The sequence below is a fragment of the Anomaloglossus baeobatrachus genome, chromosome 6, assembly GCF_048569485.1.
Source record: "Anomaloglossus baeobatrachus isolate aAnoBae1 chromosome 6, aAnoBae1.hap1, whole genome shotgun sequence".
Classification (NCBI taxonomy): Eukaryota; Metazoa; Chordata; class Amphibia; order Anura; family Aromobatidae; genus Anomaloglossus; species Anomaloglossus baeobatrachus.
Genome location: NC_134358.1, coordinates 190,682,005 through 190,709,144, shown reverse-complemented (window position 1 = coordinate 190,709,144; position 27,140 = coordinate 190,682,005). Strand labels below are relative to the sequence as shown.

At 40.6% G+C, this 27,140-nt stretch overlaps 1 protein-coding gene across 2 annotated transcripts in view; it reads right to left on the bottom strand.

Annotated features, from left to right (window-relative positions):
- Nucleotides 1-381: 381 nt before the first annotated feature.
- Nucleotides 382-27,140, bottom strand: part of CDH7 (cadherin 7) — a 467,468-nt gene continuing 440,709 nt past the window's right edge. For both annotated transcript variants that reach the window (XM_075314603.1, XM_075314604.1), the window contains exons 11-12: nucleotides 25,387-25,638; nucleotides 382-6,620 (exon numbers count right to left, since the gene is read on the bottom strand). In XM_075314603.1, the coding sequence (XP_075170718.1) occupies nucleotides 6,127-6,620; nucleotides 25,387-25,638 (746 nt within the window). In that variant the 3' untranslated portion in view covers nucleotides 382-6,126. The remainder of the gene's footprint in view (nucleotides 6,621-25,386; nucleotides 25,639-27,140) is intronic.

Here is a 27,140-nt window from a genome sequence, read left to right as displayed (position 1 = left end):
GAATTAGCATAAGTATTATACAAACGATTCACTTTGTCTCTTGCAGGACCTGTGTGAGTTCATACTCATGTGACCTGGTATCCAGCTTTGTTGGCTGAGGCCCCCTTCTGATCACATGGGTATGACCTCACCACAGGTCCTGCAAGAGACAAAGTAAATCGTTTGTATAATACTTATGCTAATTCTAACAGTGGGCGGGGATAACTATGAATATATTATCTGCTCCTTTGCTGCTGTCACTCAACAAGCAGCTAATTTTAGAAACTTTACTTTCTTAGATTTCAAAACCTATACATCCAATCTGACCACTAAAGGTATGTAGAGAACCAGCCTGATAGTGCCAGTATAGCTCTGGCTTTAGGTTATATACGAAAATCCTGGTGATTGGTTCCCTTTAACAATGCAGGCTAGATACCATATCGAAAGCATAACTGATATAATGAACAGTAGCTTAAAAACCTTCAGGATCGTACAGGACCACTGACCATATGCCATCTGAGTGGTGTCTGGTTTGGAAAGCCCATTAATAATTTAAAAATTTAGAGATCAAAGAGCGGAGTAACTCACAGTGGAGAGATCCTACAGCCAATGTATCTGTTGGACACAACACTTTCATGAAATACAAAAATTGCTCAATGATTTAAGGTTTACCAAAAAGAGTTAATAAACAGAAGAACAGGAAACCTAGATAGGCTATTACTTCTCAACATGTAATAACGTCTAGCCTACAGGACCCACTAGTAGTATTTCCATCAATTGCCAAAATAAAGCACTTTATCTCTGTATGAACGGAGTAGCAGTGCACACGGATGAGCTATCTTTACTCAAAGAAAGTCAAGAACAGCACTCAAGCAGTCCCATAAAGAATCAATAGAGTGGTATTTGCACATGCACACCATTGCACTTTTGTAACCGGGATAAAATGAATGTGTTTCAACTTTCCTGTGTTACCTGCCAAAATTCCCCAATTAAGTATCTGTTGATTATCCTTTAGGATTTCAAAACCATACATATCTACATATGACATAACCACACTAAGAAGGTATTATAGGCCATTAAAAAATAATTTGACCTCTTAGTATATGTCCCAAATGTACAATGGTAAAGTTTATAATTCAATAAAAAGGGGTTTGCTCATATCCTATACAGATAAACTAAAAGAAACTTCATTATGACATTGATTAAATATTTTTTACATTTAACGGGCACCTGACAGTTGATAGTTGCAGCCCAATCCATGGCCAGCATGTATCAGGCACTGTCTGTAGGATCTCAGTCAAGTATAATTGGCTCTGAAATGCTGTGGTGTTTTAGAGAAGAATCACCTGGGGACTGAGCCAAACTGCATATTAGTCAGACAGGTGGGTCCCTGGTGGCTTCTCCCCACCCGATGCCCGATATGTGTATAGGCAGAGACCTGTGAATCCAGGGCTGTGGCCAGGGAGAAGCTGCCAGGGTCCCACCTGACTTGTCTACAGAACATTCTTGGTCCCCGGCCGGCTATCAAAGTAGGTTTTCTCTGAAATGCCGCAGAGATTCAGAGTCAAACAAATCTGGTTGAGGTCATAGGGCCGGTGCTTGATACACGCTGCCTACTTATTGTTCAGCATGTATCAGCAACATGTTCCATTAAGAGTACCTATATAGCATCCTTTGAGTACAGTTTGACTGTATTAGAGGATAAGGACACAGGGAAGTGCAACAATGATTGATAATCCCATTGTGACAGGCATTACAAAGTTAGAAAACAAGGTGAGTAGTATCCAGCCCATTGTTTGAATCAGGTCACAATGGCCAACCAGTGACATTGAGTTTGGTGCCCGCTATTCAGCTACATGTATATGTTACATCACAAATTTACCATTTAACAATCTAGGCAGTTTGACAAATAAATGATGAGATGCTGCCATTGTCGGTACACAGTGAATGAAGTGCATTGTGCCAACTTCTACTCATATAAGGTGGTGGATGACCAACTTTGGCAGAGTGGCCCATTGGTGGATTCACCTGTACCACTGTGGGCCAGTTCGAGTCTGGCTAGGGCACACACCAATTTCCTTTCATGTAGTGTGATGGCATTGGAGAATACACATAATGCTCATTTAATTTTTGCAGTGAGTTCTGCTCTTCTCTAGCATAATCCCATAAAGTACAAGTAATTCATATGTACGGTATATTACTAATTATTATTTATGCCAGCCTTTTCTCCAACAAGAAGTGAATTAACATGAAGGTCATGAAGAGCAGCACTTTGGGGGGTATATTGAAATTATAAAGAGGATCTCCAATTTAGACAACCACTTCTTATTAGAAAATCACAATATGTTTCATCTTGGACCTTCAGCTTTCATCTATGATGTATACAAAACCAGGTAGTTAATGCTACATGTTCCTTTAACATCTGGGTGAGTAACAATAAGCATGAGTGCGTATCCAACTAATGGGTCTTACATTTTACAATGAGGCTCTTTATCATTGCTCGCCAATCTATGAGGTGAGTATCCTGAACTGACGACCAAGCTTCCATTAATTTTCTAGCATTATTAAAATTGCTTTCCATTTTAAATAAAATGTGTATTTTAAATGAAACAACCCCTTTATGCTTTCTTAAGGAGGTTTTTTTTACATATCAACGCTTTGATTTTTGGCTGGGTACACGAGTGCTCCCATTTAATACCTTATCCATAAAGCCTCATACTATCCTGCTGCATACATTTCTTTAAAAAAAATCAAGTACCTTGTATTATACATTAACCATCAAGTTTTCTATACGAGAATGTTTCATTTTTTAATTATTTTAGGCTGGTACTGACCTTTAATTACAGTCTTGGAATAGCGGTCTAATTTCTGCCTTTTACGAGATGCACACCAGCAGAAAAATATTGATGTCCCGGCACAAGTGAATAATGCTGTGGCTCTGTAATTTTATCTGTATGATACAGCTAACATAGCTTAAATTATAGTGTTCTGCTATTGACTCCATGTAGTGTAACCTTCTTTATAATGTACAAGAATGAACACTGTGAAAATGAGAATAGCAGGTGGGGCGCAGGGTTTTTTAGGTATGAATTTAGAAAGTTGCCTTCAATCAGTTTATTAATTTAGGGAATGCAATTGAAAAGAAGAATTTTAAAAATAGAATTTATTTTATGGTGCTTCTAATGCAGGACACTACCGTAACCTCCATAAATTACTGTATATAGTTTTACTTAACTAAACAGCTATATTGTCTATAAAACAACCTTTTATAAAGGGGGCTATGTTCCAGGAATCTACGTTGTAGATATCTTAGAAATTAAAACAGTGTTTGCAGTAACAATTAAAAAATAACCATTACTGATCAATTCATTCCTTGTTGTTCCAGTGCCGGGAGGTCCCAGTCAGCTTCATAGACATGATGTTACATGATGCTTGAATGCTTGGCACATGGCCGCTGAGGATAGTTATTGACTGCACATCACATGAATGATGCTTGGATGCTGTCACTGGGGATCACTAAAGCAGTAGGAAATTTAAATACAAAGGCAAGGAAATTATAAAGGTACAGTATTTTTCAGACTACAAGATGCACCTTTTTCCCCAAAATCTGGGAGGAAAGTGTGGGGGGGTGCCTTATAGCTCCAATGTATCTGTGATGGAGGAGGTCTTAGGAGGTCGGATCAGGGTCAACACAGAAGGAAGTTGGCGATGGCAGAAGCAATGAATTTTCGTATCTCCCTTAACAGGAAATGGATATTCACTGCTCCCCACACTCAATCCCACCCACCTTTTAGCATCAAGGTCAGTGATAGTAATGGCTGAAGAATTTTACCATCAATAACATGACTCCGGCACAGAAAGATGCACAAAATTATGGGCATGGGGATCAGTGAATATCTACTGTAATGTAATAAATTAATATTTTAATGGGGAAATCAATATTGTGCTGCCTACAATGGCAACCCTACTCCTGCCTTCGGCACACCTGTGACTGAGGGTGCATAGCAGTGACATCATGAGCTGCTCATCACTTACATGCCTAATTCAGTTGCCAGCATCAAAAGAGGATGCTGTGCACCTGGCTAGTAGAGGAAAGGAGAATAGAATTGTTTGTTTTTCTATTTGCGCGGCATAACAGGAGACATATATACCAGGATGGACACTTAATGGGGGACATATATATTAGAATAAGAGCCATATATACCAGGAAAGTGCCCAGGATGGGGGACATATATACCAAGAAAAGAGACGTATATACCAGGATGGTGGACATATATACCAGGAAAAGACCAAGGATGGCGTACATACATACTGGGATGAGGGTAATATATACCAGGATGGGGTACATATATATTAGGACAGAGTACATATATACCAGGATGAGGGACAGATATACCAGAATAAGAAACATATATATATCAAGATGCTGGACAAATGCACCAGGATGGGATAAATATACCAGGATGGGGGATATGTATACAAGGAAGATGCCCAGGATGGGGGACATTAGTACAGAATTGGGGAACATTACCCCCATAACAGTGTCAGCAGCTGATCCTCGATAACAGAGAATCATGACCACATTTTTTGCTTCACATTTTATTTCTTTATTTTTCTCCTCGAAAACCAAGGTGTGTTTTATGGTTTGATGCATCTTGTAGTCCAAAAAATAAGGTAAGAAATGTATTTTTTATTTTAGTTTTTTCCTGCTTTTCAGCGGTTTCTTAATAGTTCTGAACAACCTCTTAAAAAATAATAAAAATGTACTTCTTACTTTATCCATGTAAACTGTACATAAATGTAGACATTTTAAACTCATAAAGACAATTGGTTGGATCTATATGTCTTGAATCTTTTGAAAAACTGTACAGGTAAAAAAAACATTTTGCAACCGGCCACACTTTCTTCAGCTAGTTTACTTTGCACAAAATGGGTAGATATTAAAGGTACAGAAGAGCAGCTGGCCAGTTTACAGCTGTTGCACTACCTTAATAGTGTAACATAAAATTTGCAAAGTGCGTCCGGTCCTATTTTGAAATAAGCAAGATGCTACACAATAGTTTGCGGAAACTGTCCAGTGGGTGGCTGCTACATCTGTATGTAAATTTTTACATGCATTTTTTTATTGCACTGGATCAAAGACATTTACTATTTTGGGAATAGAATTGCTATGCAAACCTCAATGTTTCCATTATACAAACTACAAATATGCCCTGTTTAGTAAGATCATGCAGTTATCCTCTATTTTTATCTTTAACTTTTTGATTAACTTTAATGAGAAGCAAAAGACAGGAATATAACTGCCAGATTATAAGTTATAGGCACTGTTAGAAGTTTGTTACTGTGTAGATTCATGGATTTGCATAGCATCGGGACATGAATTGGAAACATTTCCAAGGTTAGTTAGAGTGAAAATCATGCCACTCATGCTGTCCAAACCACAAGCAGCATGAACCAGAGCCTGGAAATATGATTGCAGCCAGGTATATTTTTCTAGATGTGGAAATTTAGAGAAAATATAATTAGAACATCCGGTAAGGGACGCTACCATAGATGAGATTAGTCCGGCAAAAAATCCAGCAGCTTTTCCCAGTGCCACCCCTTCTATTGACAGGTCTCTTGCTATGGGAAACCAGCCAGAGCCAGTGCTGTACTGCTCTAGTTTTTGGCTTTGGTCCTTGGCCAGATGTTCAAAAGCACCAGCGTTTCAGAGAAAATTATACCTGGCTGCAATCATGCTTATTGATGCTGCCTGTCATGGCTCGGGCACCATTAATCGCATGACAGGTTCCCTTTAATTTATTATTTTATATACATGTGAACAATTAAAATGGCTTTAAAATGGATGCACCCTTTTAATGCAGGTATTTCTTGCATGATTTAATCATGTTCTTTCGGCTGGACCGTTAACCTGTGCAGTATAGCTTAGAATCATAATAAAACATGAAAATAAGGATTTTATAAGCACTGGCAGATTTCATATTATACAAAAGCAAAATGTATCCAGTATTAGGATAGTGTAGTACCTCAGGCAGGAGGAAAATAATCCACAAAATTCGGATTCTCTAAGGATACAGTGAGCACAAATGTACATTTTAGCAGTCATTACTGAGTTTGTTTAGTGCCTTAGATGCATGTATTCCAGTGCTAAGAGTACATGTTATCTTCAACAGTGCCATACATGTCAGCAAGTCTTTTAAAGCGAGGACCCCAGTCACTAAGATAGTCATAATTATGTTCAGAGTTTGAGCTGACTGACTCTAAAGAACTGAGTGACTCCGCAACAGAGCCATTCCCTTCGAATGCATATGTCTGTAAGGAGTCATAAGGTGGAGCGCAAGGATCCACATCAGCTTCCTTTAGTCTTTCCCAAATAAATTCTCTGAAGATTAAGTTGTCTGGAGCACTTCGGAGAGACGGTCTGCTCAAGAATTGGATTTCTGGCGTGACGTCCCTCCTGCTTTTGCTGTCTCGAATAATATTAAGGTTCCTCAGTGTGGTCATGTCAAAGGCTTCCGTGTCTTCTTCACCTCCTCCTTCATCATCGTACCTTACAATGTTCTCTCTAACATCTCTCTCTTCATCAAAAATTAAAGGCTCCTTTTTTCTTCTTCTCATAGTGACAATAAGCAGAACAAGCACTAAATAAAGAAGAAGGTGAGTTAGCTTCAAGTAGACATCTTTAAAAAAAATACATACACTCAGTTATAAAATAGCTATCTAAGCTTTGATGTTGTCTACTCTTTATCTGTCTCATAGTATTAGTCTGAAACCTTTTAGGATGATGTTCCTGTGTATGAACTAAATTGCCGATGGGTGCTCCATCAAGCAGCAAACTATGTGAGCCCAAGGTGACATTGACGCTGTATGGACAGCCCCTAGCAGAATGCCAGGATGAGTTTGCCCATTTCATAGTGCAGAAGGCAAGAAGTCAATTATGCTAGTATGTCAGGATAAGTAAATGGTGGGCCAAAATAGTAACAACAACCATGGGAAAATAATTGGATTTGTTTACTGCACTTACATATTTAACAGGACACAAACTGCTTAAAATATAAGAAAATGGCATTTCATTTAAAATGTAATAGCATGCTCGGATAGCTATCGTTTCTAGGTGAAATCCTCCATGCTGAATTATTGCTAAGGTTAATATGTGTTTTCACATTTATTTTATACTTTCAGAGATAAATGATCCTAATTTACAATGCTTATCTTCTGTATCCTCTTTTGAAAGATTTTCCTCTCTATGTTTAAGCCTATGGGGAAAACTGTTAAAAGTCGGTCTCCGTCTCCATAACGGGGTGAAGCACATTTTTTCCTGGAGCCTCCCTTGACACATATAACAAGCAATAAATTACTTGTCATGTAGTAGCTACTAGGCTTTCCTCTAATGATCCATATATTAGTAGATGTCTCGCAAATGTAAAATATTGCTGGATCAGCCCTAATATTTGCTTGAAAAATAATGTAAACACTGCTTCGCCTCGACATGAAATTGAGAAGACAGTGGTTTCAGGCGTATTAGCAAAACTTTTCCACAGATGCTTTAAAGAGATTTCTTTGACCTTTAAAAATGGCATTTAACTGGTTTTATATTGTCTAAATAGGCTGAGGCCATATCATTCATAATTACAGAATAAGGCAATTTTCCATGAATATCTAGCAATTACTTCACAAGAGCTGGAATCGTAACTACTGCTTGGTATGAAGTCGTTATATTGTCTCTAAACGTTTTGTGCCGTTTGGTGATGGCTCGGTTGTAATGGCAGGGATATGTTACCCACTGACATTTGACATCATGAAGGTGAAATATAGTATCCTGTTTACATGATAGAAAATTAGCTTTATTAAGTTAAAATGTTAATGCGAATCTGCAACTATTTTACAAAATATATGCATGTATTCATAAATCTGATGGCGTCTCAGAAAACTGCATTACAGCTGATCACCTCTGTATTACGGAGATAACCTAAATAATCCTCTTACTAAAATGCAACGTCCACAAAATCAGCATTGACAGTAATGGATTAAATCTGCAATGTTCCAAGAAGAAAATCTAGGCATGGGTTTCTTCCTTTTCTGCCAACAATCTTTTCCCTTAAGATTATGCATCAGGAATGAAGTCATCTTACCCTTTCATATTCATTATTATTATACAAGCACCACATTAATATATCATAATTAGAACCTTTACATAAACATATTGATAGGTTAATCACAATGACCTTGGCTCTAGTATAATCCATGTGCATGGAGCTGGGAATTAGATTAAAGGGACAGGTTCTAATTAAGTGACAACACGCTTTGTGTACAGCACCGTGGAATATGTTGTTACCATGTAACCATCTGTTAGTTATGAAATAATGATCCCATAAGACAAAGAGTGGAGGATGGCGTCTCTGTATTATAAGCATTAAAGGGAGCAACCCATTTCCAATTACTATATTTCATCCATGTAAAATAATAACTATACCCACTTCCGCTGTGAGTGCCGTTCCAGTGATGCTAGCAACTGATCTCCAAAGGATCACCTGTCATTGTTATGTCACGTGAGCTCAGCAACTGATCTCCAAAGGATCACCTGTCATTGTTATGTCCCGTGAGCTCAGCACCTGATGTCCCGAGGATCACCTGTCATTGTTATGTCACGTGAGCTCAGCAACTAATCTCCAAAGGATCACCTGTCATTGTTATGTCAAGTGAGCTCAGCAACTGATCTCCCGAGGATCACCTGTCATTGTTATGTCACGTGAGCTCAGCAACTGATCTCCCGAGGATCACCTGTCATTGTTATGTCACGTGAGCTCAGCAACTGATCTCCCAAGGATCACTTGTCATTGTTATGTCACGTGAGCTCAGCAACTGATCTCTCAAGGATAACCTGTCATTGTTATGTCACATGAGCTCAGCACCTGATCTCCTGAGGATCACTTGTCATTGTTATGTCACGTGAGCTCAGCACCTGATCTCACGAGGATCACCTGTCATTGTTATGTCACGTGAGCTCAGCAACTGATCTCACGAGGATCACTTGTCATTGTTATGTCACCTGAGCTCAGCAACTAATCTCCAAAGGATCACCTGTCATTGTTATGTCATATGAGCTCAGCACCTGATCTCATGAGGATCACTTGTCATTGTTATGTCACGTGAGCTCAGAAACTGATCTCCCGAGGATCACCTGTCATTGTTACATCACGTGAGCTTGTAGTTAATCAGTGGCCTTTACAATCTCACCAACGTTGGATCAAACCAACATCCATTAGAGGTGAGAGTGAAGCAGCTGCTGATAATTTCCAAATCCTGGAAAACCCTTTAAAGTGAGTCTATCATTGCAATCTGCATACATTACAAAATAGATATCTTAGCTGTTGAAGCTGAAATACTAAGGAAATCAATATTAGAATAGTTGTTTGATTCTAAAATTAAAATTACCATTTTATAAGTCATGGTAAAAAGTAAAAGCTCATGAGAGAACTCAGTCTCATTTGTCCAGCCTTACTGACTGCCGCAGCTTATATTGAGCAGTGTGAGAACTCAGCAGCAGAGGAAGAACACTATGGAGCTGTTAATCAGGATAGGTGGGAGCAATTTAGTTTAAGCTTTCAAAAATGATTGTATAGTGCATTTTCAAACTAAATACACTTGTTTCATTAGGTCAAACTATTTAATAATGTATACAGTTTCTATTGTGAAATCTGCTTTAATTCATTGTGTTCATGTTAATTGTTCCCTCTTATCTAAACAATCTGGAAGGAAAGGTTTTAACAGAGCTATCTTATGAGGCCAACAAGCACAATGCCATCTATACTTGTCTTCAAGGTTTGGTTTACTATAAGGGTACCGTCACACTTTAGCGACACTCCAGTGATCCCACCAGCGATCTGACCTGGATCAGGATCGCTGGTGCATCGCTACATGGTCGCTGGTGAGCTGTCAATCAGGCAGATCTCACCAGTGACCAGGTCCCAGCCAGCAGCGACGCGTGGAAGTAATGCTGCACTTGGTAACTAAGGTAAATATCGGGTAACCAAGCAAAGCACTTCCCTTGGTTACCCGATATTTACCTTGGTTACCAGTGCACACCGCTTAGTGCTGGCTCCCTGCGCTCGTAGCCAGAGTACACATCGGGTTACTAAGCAAACCGCTTTGCTTATTTACCCGATGTGTACTCCGACTACGTGTGCAGGGAGCAGGGAGCCAGCACTGGCAGCTTGAGAGCGGTGGACGCTAGTAACCAAGGTAAATATCGGGTAACCAAGCAAAGGGCTTTGCTTGGTTACCCGATATTTACCTTGGTTACAGCTTACCGCAGGCTGCCAGAAGCCGGCTCCCTGCTGCCTGCACATTCAGATCGTTGCTCTCTCGCTCTCAAACACAGCGATGTGTGCTTCACAGCGGGAGAGCAACGTCCAAAAAATGAACCAGCACTGTGTGTTACGAGCAGTGATTTCACAGCAGGGGCCAGATCACTGCTCAGTGTCACACACACAGCAAGATCGCTAATGAGGTCACTGGTGCGTCACAAAAACCGTGAATCAGCAGTGATCTCGATAGCGATCTCGCTATGTGAGAAGTACCCCTAACACAATTATTTCCAGTTTGTACAGGGGGAACAGTATTTAGTATAAGCCATCAATATGTGATTGGTGAATCAAACTTCCAGGATAAATGTTGATAAGCAGAGATCAGCGTTTTGTCAAGAAAAAAAAGGAAAAACCTGCAGAAGTATCCTCTAAGCAGAAAGTATAAAACCACAAACAAACCGAAACAATACAATTGTGGATATAGTGGCAATATGACAATATAAAATCAACTCCATCATCTGGTAATAATGTAATGGAGATGCATTATGCCCTGTTTTTAACTCACTTCTCTAAATTAATGTCTTATCCAGGAATATATATATATATATATATATATATATATATATATATATATATATATATATACTTATCTTTTTTTATTTTAAATTCCTGGCATTCAATGTAGAAATTTTGTCATTTGTCTTTTTGTTGTAGCTTCCCATAGCTATACGATACTGTCATTGCCGATGACAGGGTAAGTGAATCATCACTGCTGCTGCATTGCCTATAGCCTTGGATAAAAGCTAAAATACTGATGTTATTGAACACTGGTGTAAAGCGATGTGGCAGGCCGTGGGTGAGGCAGCTGACATGCTAACAGGGGGCTTTCTAACCAAAGACAAAGATCATAACACAAGATTCATGGTACTGAGCTGTGTTTTGAGCTAAAACACACAGCTCTTATAAAAGCAAGCTTACCGACTACAGTATATGTTTATATGGCTCTCCGAGATAGGCTCCACATCACTGTCCCTTACTATGTGGAGCAGATGTTTGGCTGTCTAGTGACAATGGAGTGCTGGCTCTAATTTCAAATGTTTAACCCTATAGATGTTGTGGCCAATAGTAACAGCTACACCTAAATGGATTAAAGAAAGTTAGAAACTGTGAGGGGGAAAATCATCCCGAAATACAGTGGTTACAGAAAGTATTCACTCTGTTTCATTGCAGCCATTTGGTAAACTCAAAAAGTTCATTTTTTTTCTCATTAATGTAGACTCTGCACCCCATCCATCCTGACAGAAAAAACAGATATATAGAAATTTTTGCAAATTTGTTAAAAAAAACTGAAATATCACATGGTCATAAGTATTCAGACCCTTTGTTCACTATTGAGTAGAAACACCCTTTTGAGCTAATACAGCCATGAGTCTCTTCTTGGGAATGATGCAACAAGTTTTTCATACCTGGATTTGAGGATCCTCTCCCATTCTTCCTTGCAGATCCTCTCCAGTTCCGCAAGGTTGGATAGTAAACATTGGTGGACAGCAATTTTCAGGTCTCTCCATAGATGCTCAATTGGGTTTAGGTCAGTGCTCTGGCTGGGCCAGTCAAGAATAATCACAGAGTTGTTTTGAAGCCACTCCTTTGTTATTTTAGCTGTGTGCTTATGGTCATTGTCTTGTTGGAAGGTGAATCTTCGGCCTAGTCTGAGGTCCAGAGGACTCTGGAAGAGGTTTTCTTCCAGGATATCTCTGTACTTGGCTGTATTCATGTTTTCTTCAATTGCAAGCAGTCAATCTGTCCCTGCAGCTGAAAAACATCCCCATAACATGATGTTACCACCACCATGTTTCACTGTTGAGATTGTATTGAGAAGGTGATGAGCAGTGCCTGGTTTTCTTCACACATACCTCTTATATCACCAAAAAGATCTATCTGTGTCTCATCAGAACAGAGAATCTTATTTCTCATCGTCTGGGAGTTCTTCATGTGTTTTGTTTTTTTTTGCAAACTCTATGCGGTCTCTCATATGTCTTGCCCTGAAGTGAGTTTCCCGTTTGGCCACTCTGCCACAAAGACCCGACTGGTGGAGGGCTGCGGTGATAGTTGACTTTCTGGAACTTTCTCCCATCTCTCCACTGCATCTCTGGAGCTCAACCACAGTGATTTTGGGGTTCTTCTTTACCTCTGTCACCAAGGTTCTTCTCCCACGATTGCTCAGTTTGGCTGGACATTGAGATCTAAAAAAATTCTTTTGGTCCAAAACGTCTTCTATTTAAGGATTATGGAAGGCACTGTGCTCTTAGGAATTTTGAGTACTGCAGAAATTATTTTGTAACTTTGGCCAATTCTGTCTCTGAGCTTCTTGGGCAGTTCCTTTGACCTCATGATTCTCATTTGGTCTGACATACACTGTGAGCTATGACTTATTATTTAGACAGGTGTGTGCCTTTCCAAATCAAGTCCTATCAGTTTAATTAAACACAGCTAGACTCCAATGAAGAAGTAGAACCATCTCAAGGAGGATCACAAGGAAATGAATAGCATGTGACTTAAATATGAGTGTCTGAGCAAAGGGTCTGAATACTTATGACCGTTTGATATGTCAGGTTTTTTTGTTTAATAAATTTGCAAAAATTTCTACAGTTCTGTTTTTTTTTCTGTCAAGATGGGTGCAGAGTGTACATTACTGAGAAAAAAATGAACTTTTTTTGAATTTAAAAATGGCTGGAATGAAACAAAGTGAAAAATGTAAAGGGGTCTGAATACTTTTCGTACCTACTGTACTTGTCTGTAAATAGAATTTCCACTATGGCCTCTTCACCTACTTCATATGGCAAAGACCTTTGAAGGATTGCTATTGCCATTTAGACCTTAGTCATACATCCTTATAAAATATACATGTTCTATTCATGATTTTAAAATATCTATTCATTGTAGTATATGGGACTGTTCACATGTCCATGTTTTAACCCCTTCACGATTTCCCATTCTTCACTTTCGATTTTTCATCCCCTTCTTCCAAGAACCATAAGGGTGCGTACCCACGATCTGTTCACGAGTTCTGCCTGCAGTATGCTTCAGCTGCATCCAAAATGCTGCAGTGTACAGTACAAGCATAGAGGACGGGATTTCTAGAAATCCCGTGCCCACTATGCTTCTTTTTTCTGCAGCAAACACTGAGCTGCCATGCGTGTTTCCAGACCGCAGCATGTCAATTGTTTGCTGCGGAATCGCATGCGTCCTCCATAAGGAGAACACAGTGAGAGATCGCAGCACACTGAACCCTGATCATGGACACGGAGAGCTGCGATCTCCTGCGGAGGAGACGCATGGCATCGCAGGTCAGGACCCACTGCGTTCTGAACGCAGCGAGTCCTGATCGTGGGCATATACCCTATTTTTTTTTATTTTTCTGTCTATATTGCCATATGAGGGCCTTTTTTTGTGGGATGAGTTGTACTTTTGAAAGAAACATTTAGGCTAGTTTCACACCTGCGTTGAACGGGATCCGTAGCATTGCATTGTGTGACGCATGCAACGGATGCGTTGCATATAGTGGCACAACGCATGCTACAGATCGTACAAAATAACGCAGTCCGTTGTAGTTTTTTTTCCTTGACTTTACACATCTGAGCATGCGCAGTTGTGTAAAGTCAGGTGCGTTAACGGAATCCGTCAAATGACGCATTCTAACGGAATCCGCCACCATAGGCGTCCATTATAAAAACAACGGACGCCTAACGGATTCCTGCAGATTGCGTTTTTTTGACACTCCGCCAAGCGCAGAAAAACGTTACATGCTGCGTTCCATCCGCCCGACGCAGCGTCAAAATAACGACGCTGCGTCGTCCAGCGGATGCAACGCAGACACTTGAGTTACAGTGCGTCGTCCATACAAGTCTATGGAGAATAGCGCAGTGCGTTAACGGACTGCGCTATTCTCCATAGTGACGGACTGCGCTGAACGCAAGTGTGAAACTAGCCTCAGTATTACTATATATTGTACTGGAGAATGGGAAAAAAATGAAGTGAAATTGAAAAAAAAAGTACAATCACTATATATTCACTATATGGTAAAATAACATGTTAATATGATGGCTCAGATTGATACAAGTTCGTAGATACCAAACATGTATACTTTTACTTTTATTTAAGGGTTAAAAAAAATAAATCTGAATTTGTCCAAAAAAAGAATATTGGTGTTGTTGCTATTTTGCAAGACCTGTAGAGTTCTCATTTTTCAGGATCTGGGCCTCAAGGATGGATTATATTTTGTGTCTTGGCGTTTTTAATTATGCAATTTCTGCATAGATACATTTTGATCGTCTCTTATTGCATTTTAATGCAGTGTTATGGTGACCAAAACCTTAATTTTGGCGGTTTTTTTTTTTTTTTTTGCCATATTTCCAACCAGATTAATTGATGAGATATTTTGATAGATTGGGCATTTTTAAATTCGGCAATACCAAATATGTGCATTTTTTTTATTATTCTTTTATTTTCAATGGGGTGAAAGGGGTAGTGATTTGAATGTTCAGGTTTTTTTTATTTTTCCTATTTTTTCAAACCTGTGAATTTCAGCTGATCAGAGCAGCATAGCTCTGATCAGCAGAAATGCAGCGTTCCTGCAAGTGCCGATTCTCTGTAGCATCATGGTAGCATCAAGGGTCATCATGGGTCATCAACTGACCCCATGCTACGATGTCAACAGATTGGCACCCAATGATTGCGTCACGGGGCCGCCAATGGTGGGGGGGAATGGCGCAATCCCAACTGCGGACATTTAAATCATGTTCTCAAATTTTGACAGCATGATGTAAGTGGATCAGCAGACATGTACGGGGATTTCTGCGGGCTTGCTGCCAGAGTTAGTTTTTACATGAAGGGGTTAATATGGACCAAGTGATCAGCAAAAAATGTCTGGTTTTGTTCTGAATCATCTGTGTGCCGTTCGTGAATCACACTTTAAGGACTCATGCAGATGACTGTATTTTTTATATGAGTGCTGTCTGCTAACAAATTGCATCCCATTCAGACTTGTGTTAGTCAATGAGACACATGACCATTACACGATTTTCCTCCGAGCATCGGATGGAACTCTGCTATTCATGTCTATAGGTCCACAAATAAAATCCTACCATACTCGGATGACATCTGACTGTGGTCCCGTTTTCATGAATGGATATAATGGAAAAGGTGGAGAAACATATATTTGCGTTCTCCACCCCCAAAAAAAACAGATCCCCTATGCTCAGACTATAATCAAACTCTGATTAGAGTCTGATTAGCATGTTCTGACCATTTTTCTCGGATAGAGTTTGATCAAAGTTTGAGCAAAGTGGTATAAGTTTTGCTCAGAGATGGAGAGGGATAAAAACATTTTTTCCCACCTTCTCAATTATACCAGTCCATGTCAATCGGACTATACTTGGATGTCATCTGAGTGTGGTCCGTTGTTTTTAATAGACCTATAGGCTTGCATTACTGATTTGATTTGATTGGATACTCATATGAAAATCAAACAAGTCACAAAGTTTTTTCTTGGGCCACTTGGTCGAAGGAAAAAAAATCAGACATGTTCACAGCCCCTATAATACCATATGTAAGAATACTACCTGTGAAAACAAGAATAGCATTAATCCAATATACAGTTAGGTCCAAACATTTTTGGACAGTGACTGGATCTTCGTGATTTGGGCTCTACATGCCACTATTTTTTATTTAAAATGAAACAACTGAGATGCAATTGAAGTGGAGACTTTCAGGTTTAATTAAAGGGGTTGAATAAAAATATCCTGTGAAACATTTATGACTCGCAACTATTTTTTTTTCAAAGCCTCCTTATTTCAGGGGCTCAAAAGTAAATCGATCAAGGTAACTTTACCAATAAATAAAATAATAATTTTTAATACTTTTTACAGAACCCTCTGCAGGCAATGGTAGCCTGAAATCTGGAAGCCATAGAGGTCACCAACTCTGGGTTTCCTCCTTTTGTCATACTTTACTGCAGATGATTTAACTTGTTGCTTATTTCTAGGTCTTTCTGCCTTAATGTTTGTCTTAACCCCTTCACGACCGGCCGATTTTTCGCTTTCTGTTTTTTTTCGCCATTCTTTTTCTGAGAGACGTAACTTTTTTATTTTTCAGTCAATATGGTCATGTGAGGGCTCATTATTTGCGGAATGAGCTGTACTTTTAAATGTAACCATCAGTTTTAACATATATTGTACTGGAAATTGGCAAAAAAAATTCCAAATGCAGAAAAATTGCAAAAAAGTGCGATAGCACTATGGTTTTTGGGATATTTTATTCACTGTGTTCACTATATGGTAAAACTGATGTGTGGGTGGGATGCCTCAGGTCAGTGCGAGTTTGTAGACACCAAACATGTATAGGTTTACTTTTATATAAAGGGGTGAAAAAAAATCGGAAGTTTGTCCGAAAAAAGTAGCACACGTTTTACGCCATTTTCCATGACCCGTATCGTTCTCATTTTTCGGGATCTATGGCTCAGTGATGGCTTATTTTTTGCGTCTCGAGCTGACGTTTTTAACGGTACTATTTTTGCGCAGATGCTACCTTCTGATCGCCTCTTATTGCATTTTGCGCAAAAGTTGTGGCGACAAAAAAAGTTGTTTTGGCGTTTGGAATTTTTTTGCCGCTACGCCGTATACTGATCAGATTAATTGATTTTATATTTTGATAGATCGGGCGTTTCTGAACGCGGCAATACCAAATGTGTGTATATTTTTTATTTTTTTAACCCTTTAATTTTCAATGGGGCGAACGGGGGGGTGATTTGAACTTTTAGTTTTTTTTTGTTTTTTTTAATTTTTTGAAACTTTTTTTTAACTTTTTTTTTTTTATTTTACTAGTACCCCTAGGGGGCTATTGCGATCAACAATCCGATCGCTCTGCAGTATCTGCTAATCACAGCTACAAGGCTGTAAACAGCAGATACGCTCTCTTTCTCTTTTGCTGTGCTGCTGGCACAGCGAAAGTGAAAGCAAGTCAGATGTAGTACAGGAGTCATCACATCACCCTGTGCTACCATGACAACTATCGGAAGTCACGTGATCGCGTCACGTGACTTCCGGTATCGGGCGGTAAGTAAAAGTTTACCGTGATCGCGCTTATAATGGTGCTGTCACATATTGACAGCGCCATATAAGGGGTTAATGTGAAAATCAGCTGAGATGTGTGCCGATCGCAGCATGATGCTGCCGGCAGACCGTGGGCAGTAACATTATGACCGCTAGGACGTAATTTTACAACAATATAGGTCGCAGTAGCGACCTGTATAACGATCTCAGCAGTCACTGTGACCCTGTCACACAGTGTCAAACACAGCGATGTGTCCTGCCCAGCAGGACGTCGCCTTTGAAGAAAATGACCTGGACCATTCAGCAACGACTAGCGATCTCACAGCAGGGGCCTGATCGCTGGTAAGTGTCACACATAACGAGATCGCTAACGGGATCGCTACTGCGTCACCAAAACGGTGACTCAGCTGCGATCTCGCTAGCGATCTCGTTATGTGTGACAGTACCTTTATCTTTCTAGTAGAAGATACTGAAACACCTTCTTCCTTGATAGTGTCCTACACTTGGGTGGATGTTTTGAAGGAGTTTTTCTTCACAATGGAAAGGATTCTGAGATCATCCACCACTGTTGTCCTCCGTGGCCTTACAGTCTTTTTTGAGTATCCAGGCTCACCCACTGCACTCTTTTTCTTTCTCAAATTGTATATAACAGTTGATTTGGCCACAACTAACATTTCTGCTATCTCTATGAGGGCTTTCTTTTTTTTATACACTTAGGCTAAGTTCACACACTGCGTTTTTTTGACGCTGCATTTGTGCGTTTTTTGCTGCAAAAAAACGCACAAAAACGCACTCGTGGCAAAAAGTGCGGCAAAAAACGCATGTGTTTTGCCGCGTTTGGGTGCGTTTTTTGCTGCGTTTTGCTGCGTTTTTGCTCACTGCGTTTTTATGCATTTTTTATCAGTGAGCAATGCCATTAAAGAATGTTGAAAAAAAAAAGGTCTGATGTCATTTCCTTCTTCAATATGTTCTTCATTCTCCTCTAGTGTATGCAGGAGAGCAGACAGCTGCAGAACTACAAGGCTCAGCATGCTCGAACCAGGACTGTATGCTGGAGAGAGAGGCAGGGGGAGCAGAAATACAAAGCTCAGCATACTCCATCCACAAGAGTATGCAGGAGAGCAGACAGTAGCGGCAGAACTACAAGGCTCAGCATACTCCATCCAGGACTGTATGCAGGAGTTTTTTGCTCCTCCAAAAAAAATTACGTGGGCTTCGCCATATTTTTGTATGCTAGCCAGGTACAGCAGGCAGGTATGGGCTGCCCCCAACCCCCAGGTGCCTATTTGTACCCCACTGGGAACCAAAAATATAGGGAAGCCCTTTTTTTAATTATTTCATGAATTTCATGAAATAATTAAAAGATAAAATGACGTGGGCTTCGCCCAATTTTTGAGTCCAGCCAGGTACAACTAGGCAGCTGGGGATTGGAATCCGCAGTGCAGGGTGCCCAAGCTTTCTGGGCACCCCAGCTGCGAACTGCAGTCCACAACCACCCCAGAAAATGGCGCTTTCATAGAAGCGCCATCTTCTGGCACTGTATCCAACTCTTCCAGCTGCCCTGGTGATGGGTGGCTCACTGGGTAATATTTGGGTTAGGGCTAGCTGTATATTATCAGTTGGCCCTAAACCCGAAATTTATGCTGTCACGCCAATATTAGACATGACAACCATGAATTTCTAGTGAAGATAAAAAAAACACAAAACACAGAAAACTATTTTTATTAGAAATAAAACACAACACAATTAGTGACTCCATCTTTATTGAAATAAAGAACCCCCCTCCTCCGCAGTAATCCTAAGTAAAGGGTCCCACGCCGTCCAATCCAGATCCAATATCATCTGATCGGTTTGCTGGAAGGCATACTGATCAGATGATGTGTCAGGTTCAAGGATGTGAATCACATCACACATCAGCTGATTGTATAAAAGCCGTTTGTACAATCAGCTGATGCTTCAGTGACGACAAAAAAAATACACACATCTGTGCTGACTCCCGTCCGATCGCTGCAGGAGCTGCTGGTAATCAGTGAAGCAGTCTTCTGACGTCATCAGCTGATAGTATAACCAGCCGGGCGGTAAAAAGCCGGCGTCACCACGAGACCCACGATCAGCTGATGCGTCAGGTGCCGCATCAGGTTACCGGATCAGGTGACCGCATCAGGTAATCCACTGCCAGGTCCTGCAGCTATCGGACGTTCCCGGGAATCGGCACACAGCCGAAGCGGCGGTACCGGGAGATGAGCTGGAAGTGGACATGGCACCGGGAGACTGCTGACAGGTGAGTATGAGTTTTTTTTTCTACTGTTCACTTTTGATTTTGCAGCTGCTTCCACCTTCTGTCCGGATTTGGTGCTGCACGGGAGCAGAGATGGCACAGGACGGGAGGTGGAAGCAGCAGTGGGAGGATTCACGCTTCTGTGTTTACAGACCGAAGGAATCCTCTTCCTGTACATGTCACTTTACTACCCACCCCTTGCGTGTATAGCTGCATTTTTAGTCATAGAAATGCACTAAAATGCAGCTATATTTGCAATTTGCATTTTTCATTGCGTTTTTGAACATCTCATTGAACTCAATGGGTGAAAAACGCAGTGAAAAACGCAAAAATAATTGACATGCTGCATTTTTGTGGGCGCCACAAAAACGCAGTTAAAAAAAATTGCTGTGTGCAGACAGCAAAAATGAAAACTCATAGACTTTGCTGGGGAAGCAAAGTCATACAGTTTTATGAGCAAAAACGCACCCGAAAAACGCGCAAAACGTACTGTGTGAACTTATTCTTATGGTCTGCTTCACTTTCATTGCAATCTCTTTTGACCAAATGTTGAGGGTTTACGGCATCAGCTTCCAAATGCAAATGCCACACTGGGATGCAGCCCCAGTCCTTTTACCTGCTTAAATGATGCTGGATTAATGAGGAAACAGCCCAATTAAAAAGCTTTTGAGATATTTGCCCAATTAATTTTGGTATCTTGAAAAAGAGGCAGGTACATCTCAAGGAGCTGTATTTCCAATACCCTTGCTCCAATTAGGACATGAACACCCTTAAATTAAAGCTGAGAGTCTGCACTTTAAGCTCATATTGTGTAAAGTCACCACTAGGGGGAGCTGTAACAGTGGTGTGTGTAATAGGTCTATGAGACAGGACTATGTGACAATTTGTGTCACAGGAGTAATCACAAATTGATTACTCAGAGAAGTCGAACAAGCAGGGTCAGAGCCAGGAGGGCACACAGTACAAGGGAGAAGATGGAGTCAGTGTCAGGGGCAAGCCAGAGGTTGGGAGCCAGGAGGGGGGCACATCGACGGAACAACAAACAGGGAGCAGAAAAGGAAGTCAAAACGTAGTGGACGTGAGTCAGGGAGGACGGACTGGACACAGAAGAAGGAAGTCAGGGAGATTGGACTGAATGGGGAGGATGGAAGTCAGGAAGGTTGGACTGACCGGGGAGGACGGAAGTCAGGGAGATCAGATGAGGTAGCAGACAGAATCAAGAGAACTTACAGGTACAGGAACGCACGCTGCAGAGCAGGGCTATAACTGGCGTAGCACCAATGAAGGAGACATCCTGAAAAAACGGCGTAATCCCAGGAATGAGGCACATAAGGATAGGTTTCTCCCACTGGCCAAGCACAGGGAAACACCGACCGTGGGAGCAGGTGACAAATACAACTCGGCAAGAGGAGAGTCCAAACTGAATTGTGACATATTGATGATACAATTGTATTTTAAATATGTTTTGGTAAATAGCTAAAATGGCAAAACTTGTGTCAATGTCTAAATATTTCTGGACCAAGTTGTAATTGGTCATGTATATGAGCACTATAGAATAGGAAAATCTTTGCAGTTTATTTAATCATTGAAAAATTACTGATGAAACACTGATGGTGTAAATAAGCACACTTAAAAAACGCTGATGAATATCTGATCCAAAACACTGATGAACAACAGTCTGCGATTTTATATGTGAAAATAATGAATGTCTGAATGACATAGTAAGATTGCTATCTCCAAGAGGCAGCTCTGCAGTCCCTGTCCCTTTCCTTTCTGAAGAGATTATGGGCATATAGAAAGTTAGAATGTAACGATACAGTCATGGCCAAAAGTTTTGAGAATGCTACAAATATTAATTTTTACAAAGTCCACTGCTTAAGTTTTTCTAATGGCAATTTGCATATACTCCAGAATGTCATAAAGAATGATCAGCTTAACAGCAATTACTTTCAAAGTCAATATTTGCTAAGAAAATGAACTTCAACCCCCAAAACACATTTCAACATCATTGCATTCCTGCCTTAAAAGGAGCAGCTAACATTGTTTTAGTGATTGTTCCATTAACACAGGTGTGGGTGTTGATGAGGACAGGGCTGGCGATCAATCACTCATGATTAAGTAAGAATGACACCACTGGACACTTTAAAAGGAGGCTGGTGCTTGGTATCATTGTTTCTCTTCAGTTAACCATGGTTATCTCTAAAGAAACACGTGCAGCCATCTTTGCTCTGCACAAAAATGGCCTAACAGGGAAGAGTATCGCAGCTACAAAGATTGCACCTCAGTCAACAATCTATCGCATCATCAAGAACTTCAAGGAGAGAGCTTCCATTGTTGCCAAAAATGCTCCAGGGCGCCCAAGAAGAACCAGCAAACGCCAGGACCGTATCTAAAAAACTGTTTCAGCTGCGGGATCGGACTACCAGCAGTGCCAAGCTAGCTCAGCAATGGCAGCAGGCTTGTGTGAGTGCTTCTGCACACACTGTGAGGCGGAGACTGCTTGAGCAAGGCCTGGTTTCAAGGAGGGCAGCAAAGAAGCCACTTCTCTCCAGAAAAAACATCAGGGACCGACTGATATTCTGCAAATGGTACAGGGAGTAGACTGCTGAGGACTGGGGTAAATTAATTTTCTCAGATGAATCCCCTTTTCGATTGTTTGGGACATCTGGAAAACAGCTTATTAGGAGAAGAAGAGGTGAGCGCTACCACCAGTCTTGTCTCATGCCAACTGTTAAGCATCCTGAAATGATTCATGTGTGGGGTTGCTTCTCAGCCAAGGGAATCGGCTCACTCACAGTCTTGCCTAAAAACACAGCCATGAATAAAGAATGGTACCAGAATGTCCTCCAAGATCAACTTCTCCCAACTGTCCAAGAGCAGTTTGGCGCCCAACAATGCCTTTTCCGGCATGATGGAGCACCTTGCCATAAAGCAAAGGTGATCACTAAATGGCTCATGGAACAAAACATAGAGATTTTGGGTCCATGGCCTGGAAACTCCCCAGATCCTAATCCCATTGAGAACTTGTGGGCAATCATCAAGAGACGGGTGGACAAACAAAAACCAACAAATTCTGGCAAAATGCAAGCATTGCTTATGCAAGAATGGACAGCTATCAGTCAGGATTTGGTCCAGAAGTTGATTGAGAGCAAGCCAGGGAGAATTGCAGAGGTCCTGAAGAAGGGTCAACACTGCAAATATTGACTTGCTGCATTAACTCATTCTAACTGTCAATATAACCTTTTGGTTCTCATAATATGATTGCAATTATATTTCTGTATGTGATGTAAACATCAAACAAACACAATTAAAAACCAGAGGGCAACAGATCATGTGAAAATATAATTTTGGTGTCATTCTCAAAACTTTTGGCCATGACTGTACAAATAAAAATAAAATAAAAGAAAGTGCATGGTGATTAAGGATCAGAACAAGAGGCTCATTAAGAATTTATAAAAAAAAGCAATTACATTAATTAAATATTGTTTATTTGAGTGACAGGGACTTCCAAAGTTTAATGGATTTGATAATTTCCATTATCTTTTTTATTATACTTGTGTTTTCTTGTTCCTGGAAGGTCAAAAAACATTATGATAAATTCACTTTTACTACATGAGTGAAAAGCGTCATGTCATATGGTAGCATTCTTAAAGGGGCATACCCATTTTAATATCATATCCCAATATGTAGTAGGTGTAATGATTGGCAAATTCTTCCAATTAGAAATGTAGTATAATTCTCTTGATTAACTAATCTAGGTCTCTTACCTCATGTGCAGGGCATTGCAGCAGTTAAGGGATCTATGTTAATACCACGAGCAACTAACTGTCATTATATGAGTGGCCTTAACCATGGATAGCTAAGCTACTGCAATGCCTTGCACATGAGTTAAGACACATAGCTAATCGGGAGAATTATACTACATTTCTAACTAGAGATGATTGCTAATATTATTATTATCACACATAATACATATTGGGATAGGATCTTGGCAATGGAAATACCCCTTTAAGTATTGGTTGGACCCATAGGGTTTGTGGCACAAACTTAAATAAGATTGACACCCACCATTCATTTAGTAATGGAAATTAAAATAAAAGGATGTCAGACAGTGAATGTTAATTGTCTTAAACTGCTGATCTGAGTTGTCCACAGAAAGCTTGGTTAAAAAAATAATATTGGATAACATTAAAACCCTCAACAATGAGGGAGATGAAAGAATTATAGCTAGGTTGGTTCAAGGGTTGGGGTTCAAGAATGTCAACACCAGCACAGCTATAAAGGCTAAGTGTTAGACATGATAGCGATTCTTAATACACATTTGACCTTAATGTGCGTGGGCTGATAGAACAGGTATACAGCTGGTATAAAGTGTATTTTTAAATTAACACTGAAAAAGAATCTGGCGTAAGGTTTTTGCTATGTAATCTGACAGCAGCATGAAGCAGGAATGGAGACTGGGTTCTAGTGATGTATCACTTTTAATGTGAGCAACAGTTATGATAGAATCACAGTTTGAGTTTGAGAGGAGAGAGGGAGAGAGAAATGAGATGAGAGGAGAGAGAAGATTGAAACTTTTGTAAGCTTTTCAAGGCTGAGAAATGTGTGCAATTTGTGTACATTAATCATTAAAGCCCACTTTACACACTACAATATATCTTACGATGTGTCGGCGGGGTCACGTCGTAAGTGACGCACATCCGGCATCGTAAGGTACATTGTAGTGTGTAACAGCTACATGCAATTACGAATGAACGGTAAAACGTTCATCGCATACACGTCGTTTATTCCTCATAAATAGAACGTCAGGTTGTTCATCGTACCCGGGGAAGCGCACATCACAGTGTGTGACACCCCGGGAACGATGAACAGATCTTACCTGCGTCCTGCGGCTCCCGGCCAGCAATGCGGAAGGAAGGAGTGGGTGGGATGTTTTCGTCCAGCTCACCTCCGCCCCTCTGCTTCTATTGGCCGGCTGCCGCGTGACGTCGATGTGACGCCCAATGTCCCTCCCACTCCAGGAAGTGGACGTTCGCCGCCCACATCGAGGTCGAATGGACGGGTAAGTACGTTTGATGGGGGTTAATCGTTTGTGCGGCATATTCAACAAAATTGAACGTGCCGCACATACGATGGGGGCGGTTACAATCGCATTCGATATCGTATGCAAAATCGTAACATGTAAAGCAGGCTTAACACTGACACTGCTGCCACCTGACATATCTCTCATTATTGATGCAGCTAAATGTTCACCAACAATGATGCCTCTTTCTGTTCCAATATGGAATGATCTGTTCATTTTGACCTTTATGCTAGGTTGTATATGCATAAAATGGCGCTTCTTGGCCAGCTTCCATCTTTTATATTGGCTGTGAGAGACCCCAATGATTGGCTGCACTAGACCATGTGATGTGATAGCTGTAAGACATTGTGGGGAAGGCCACCTGGCCACCTGTCAGCATTAGCCCCGCATTTCAGCAATGTCTGAAATGGTGCAGAATTTTTTTACTATTGGCCTATCTGTATAAATTGAATCACAGAGTGTCCATTTCACAGGGATTTGTGGCTTTCAGGAAATTTGACTTGAATTTGATTTATCGTGGATTAATTAAATCATGTCTAACAATCACTATTGTGCACTTGATTCTTGGTGTATATTACAACATACTACAACATACTACATTTTAATAATGTGATTCCCATAAAAACTTACCTAATAGTGTCAAAACACAGGCCAATATTGCAATTAGCGCTCCCGTACTTAGTCCGGCAGGTAAGGTGTAGGCTTCAGCATTGCAGGTCTGAGCAATTCCATCCGCGTCGCAATCACAAACCCTGATAGTAAGGGTATTGGTGCTACTAAGAGATGGAGAGCCGCTGTCCACAATAACAATTGGTAAATAAAACACAGACTGTTCTTGCCTCCGAAATCCATTCCTCTTTGTAAGGATAGAAGCTGTATTATCTACAGGAAAATATATATTGTTACCGTACTTGTTATGTTCAGTAAAAGATTTATGCAATACTTAATAATGCTTAAAGAAGTCCAATGGTCTTCGCTGACCTTGATCCGGCGCTTCCTCTATCCTTGCGATCAATGTCCTTCCTACTTTGTGTGGAAAACGCATCCTATGTGAACCACACAGTGTCCTCGGTTGCACTCCTGTGCAGGTCCAATTCTCTCTGCCATGCTAAGGGCAGAGCAAAGTAATGTAATACACAAACACGGGGAAACGTCATCCACACAAAGCAAGGAGGAGGAGGCAATCGCAAGGAGAAAGGAGGTGTTGTACTTAAGACCAGTGACTCCCATTAGACAGGAACATATCGGACCGGCCCACAGGTGAGTAGATGACAGGTTTCCTTTAAGAAATATAAGCTGTATTTAGTATCGACATAGGAGGAAACAGATTCTGGGTTGAGTTGTTGAATGTCACCTGACTTTAGATTGTATGTATCCACCCCTTTAGCCACCACTGTTGACTGTAGGATTGTTTTACCCACTTTATTCTTATATGTCCAACCTGCTAATTGCAAAATAGTCATCTTGTGACCACAACATTCTTCATTGATACCAAATTGCTCACATACTCCAACATTCAGTAAGTGAAGATTGTAAAGCTACATGAACTTAATAAAAAAAATAATAATAATAATCTAATTTATAAAGCTGAGTATATGCATGTGTATATGAGTGTATATACGGTATATGTGTGTGTATGTCCGCTAAAGGAATCTGCACCGCCGCATTTACAATCACAAAATTTTGCACAGACACCCCATGTGACTCAGGGACCATCATAGACTATGTTTTGACAGGAAAATTGAACCCCGTGCTTTACAGTTACTCTCCAAACAAACTGCCTCCATTAAAGTCAATGGAGCTGCGAGCCATAGGTTATTAATAGGAGATGTAATTGGTTGTTATAGGAACAAAATAAATTCTTAGTATAAGAAGCTTTTGTGTGAGGTGGGGAGACGGATAAAGAGAGACAGAAAGAGACAGACAGACATAGGCACAGACAGAGTAAGAGGCAGACAGGGAAAGAGACAGACAGAGACAGACAAACAGACAATCAAAGAGACAGACAGAGGCAGACAGACAGGGAAAGAGAGAGGCACATACAGACAGGCAAAGAGACAGGCAGACAGTGAAAGAGAGAGACAGACAGGGAAAAAGACAGGGGAAGAGACAGGGAAAGAAAGAGATGGGGAAAGTGACGGGGAAAGAGACAGAGACAGACAGGAAATGAGACAGACCTAGAATAAGACAGACGAGGAACGAGACCGACAAGGAACGAGACAGATGGGGAAAGAGACAGACGGGGAAAGAGACAGACGGGGAAAGAGACAGACGGGGAAAGAGACAGATGGAGAAAGAGACAGACCTGGAATGAGAAAGACGGGGAAAGAGACAGACACAGAGATAGACAGACAGACACAGACAGAGAGAGACAGACACACAGA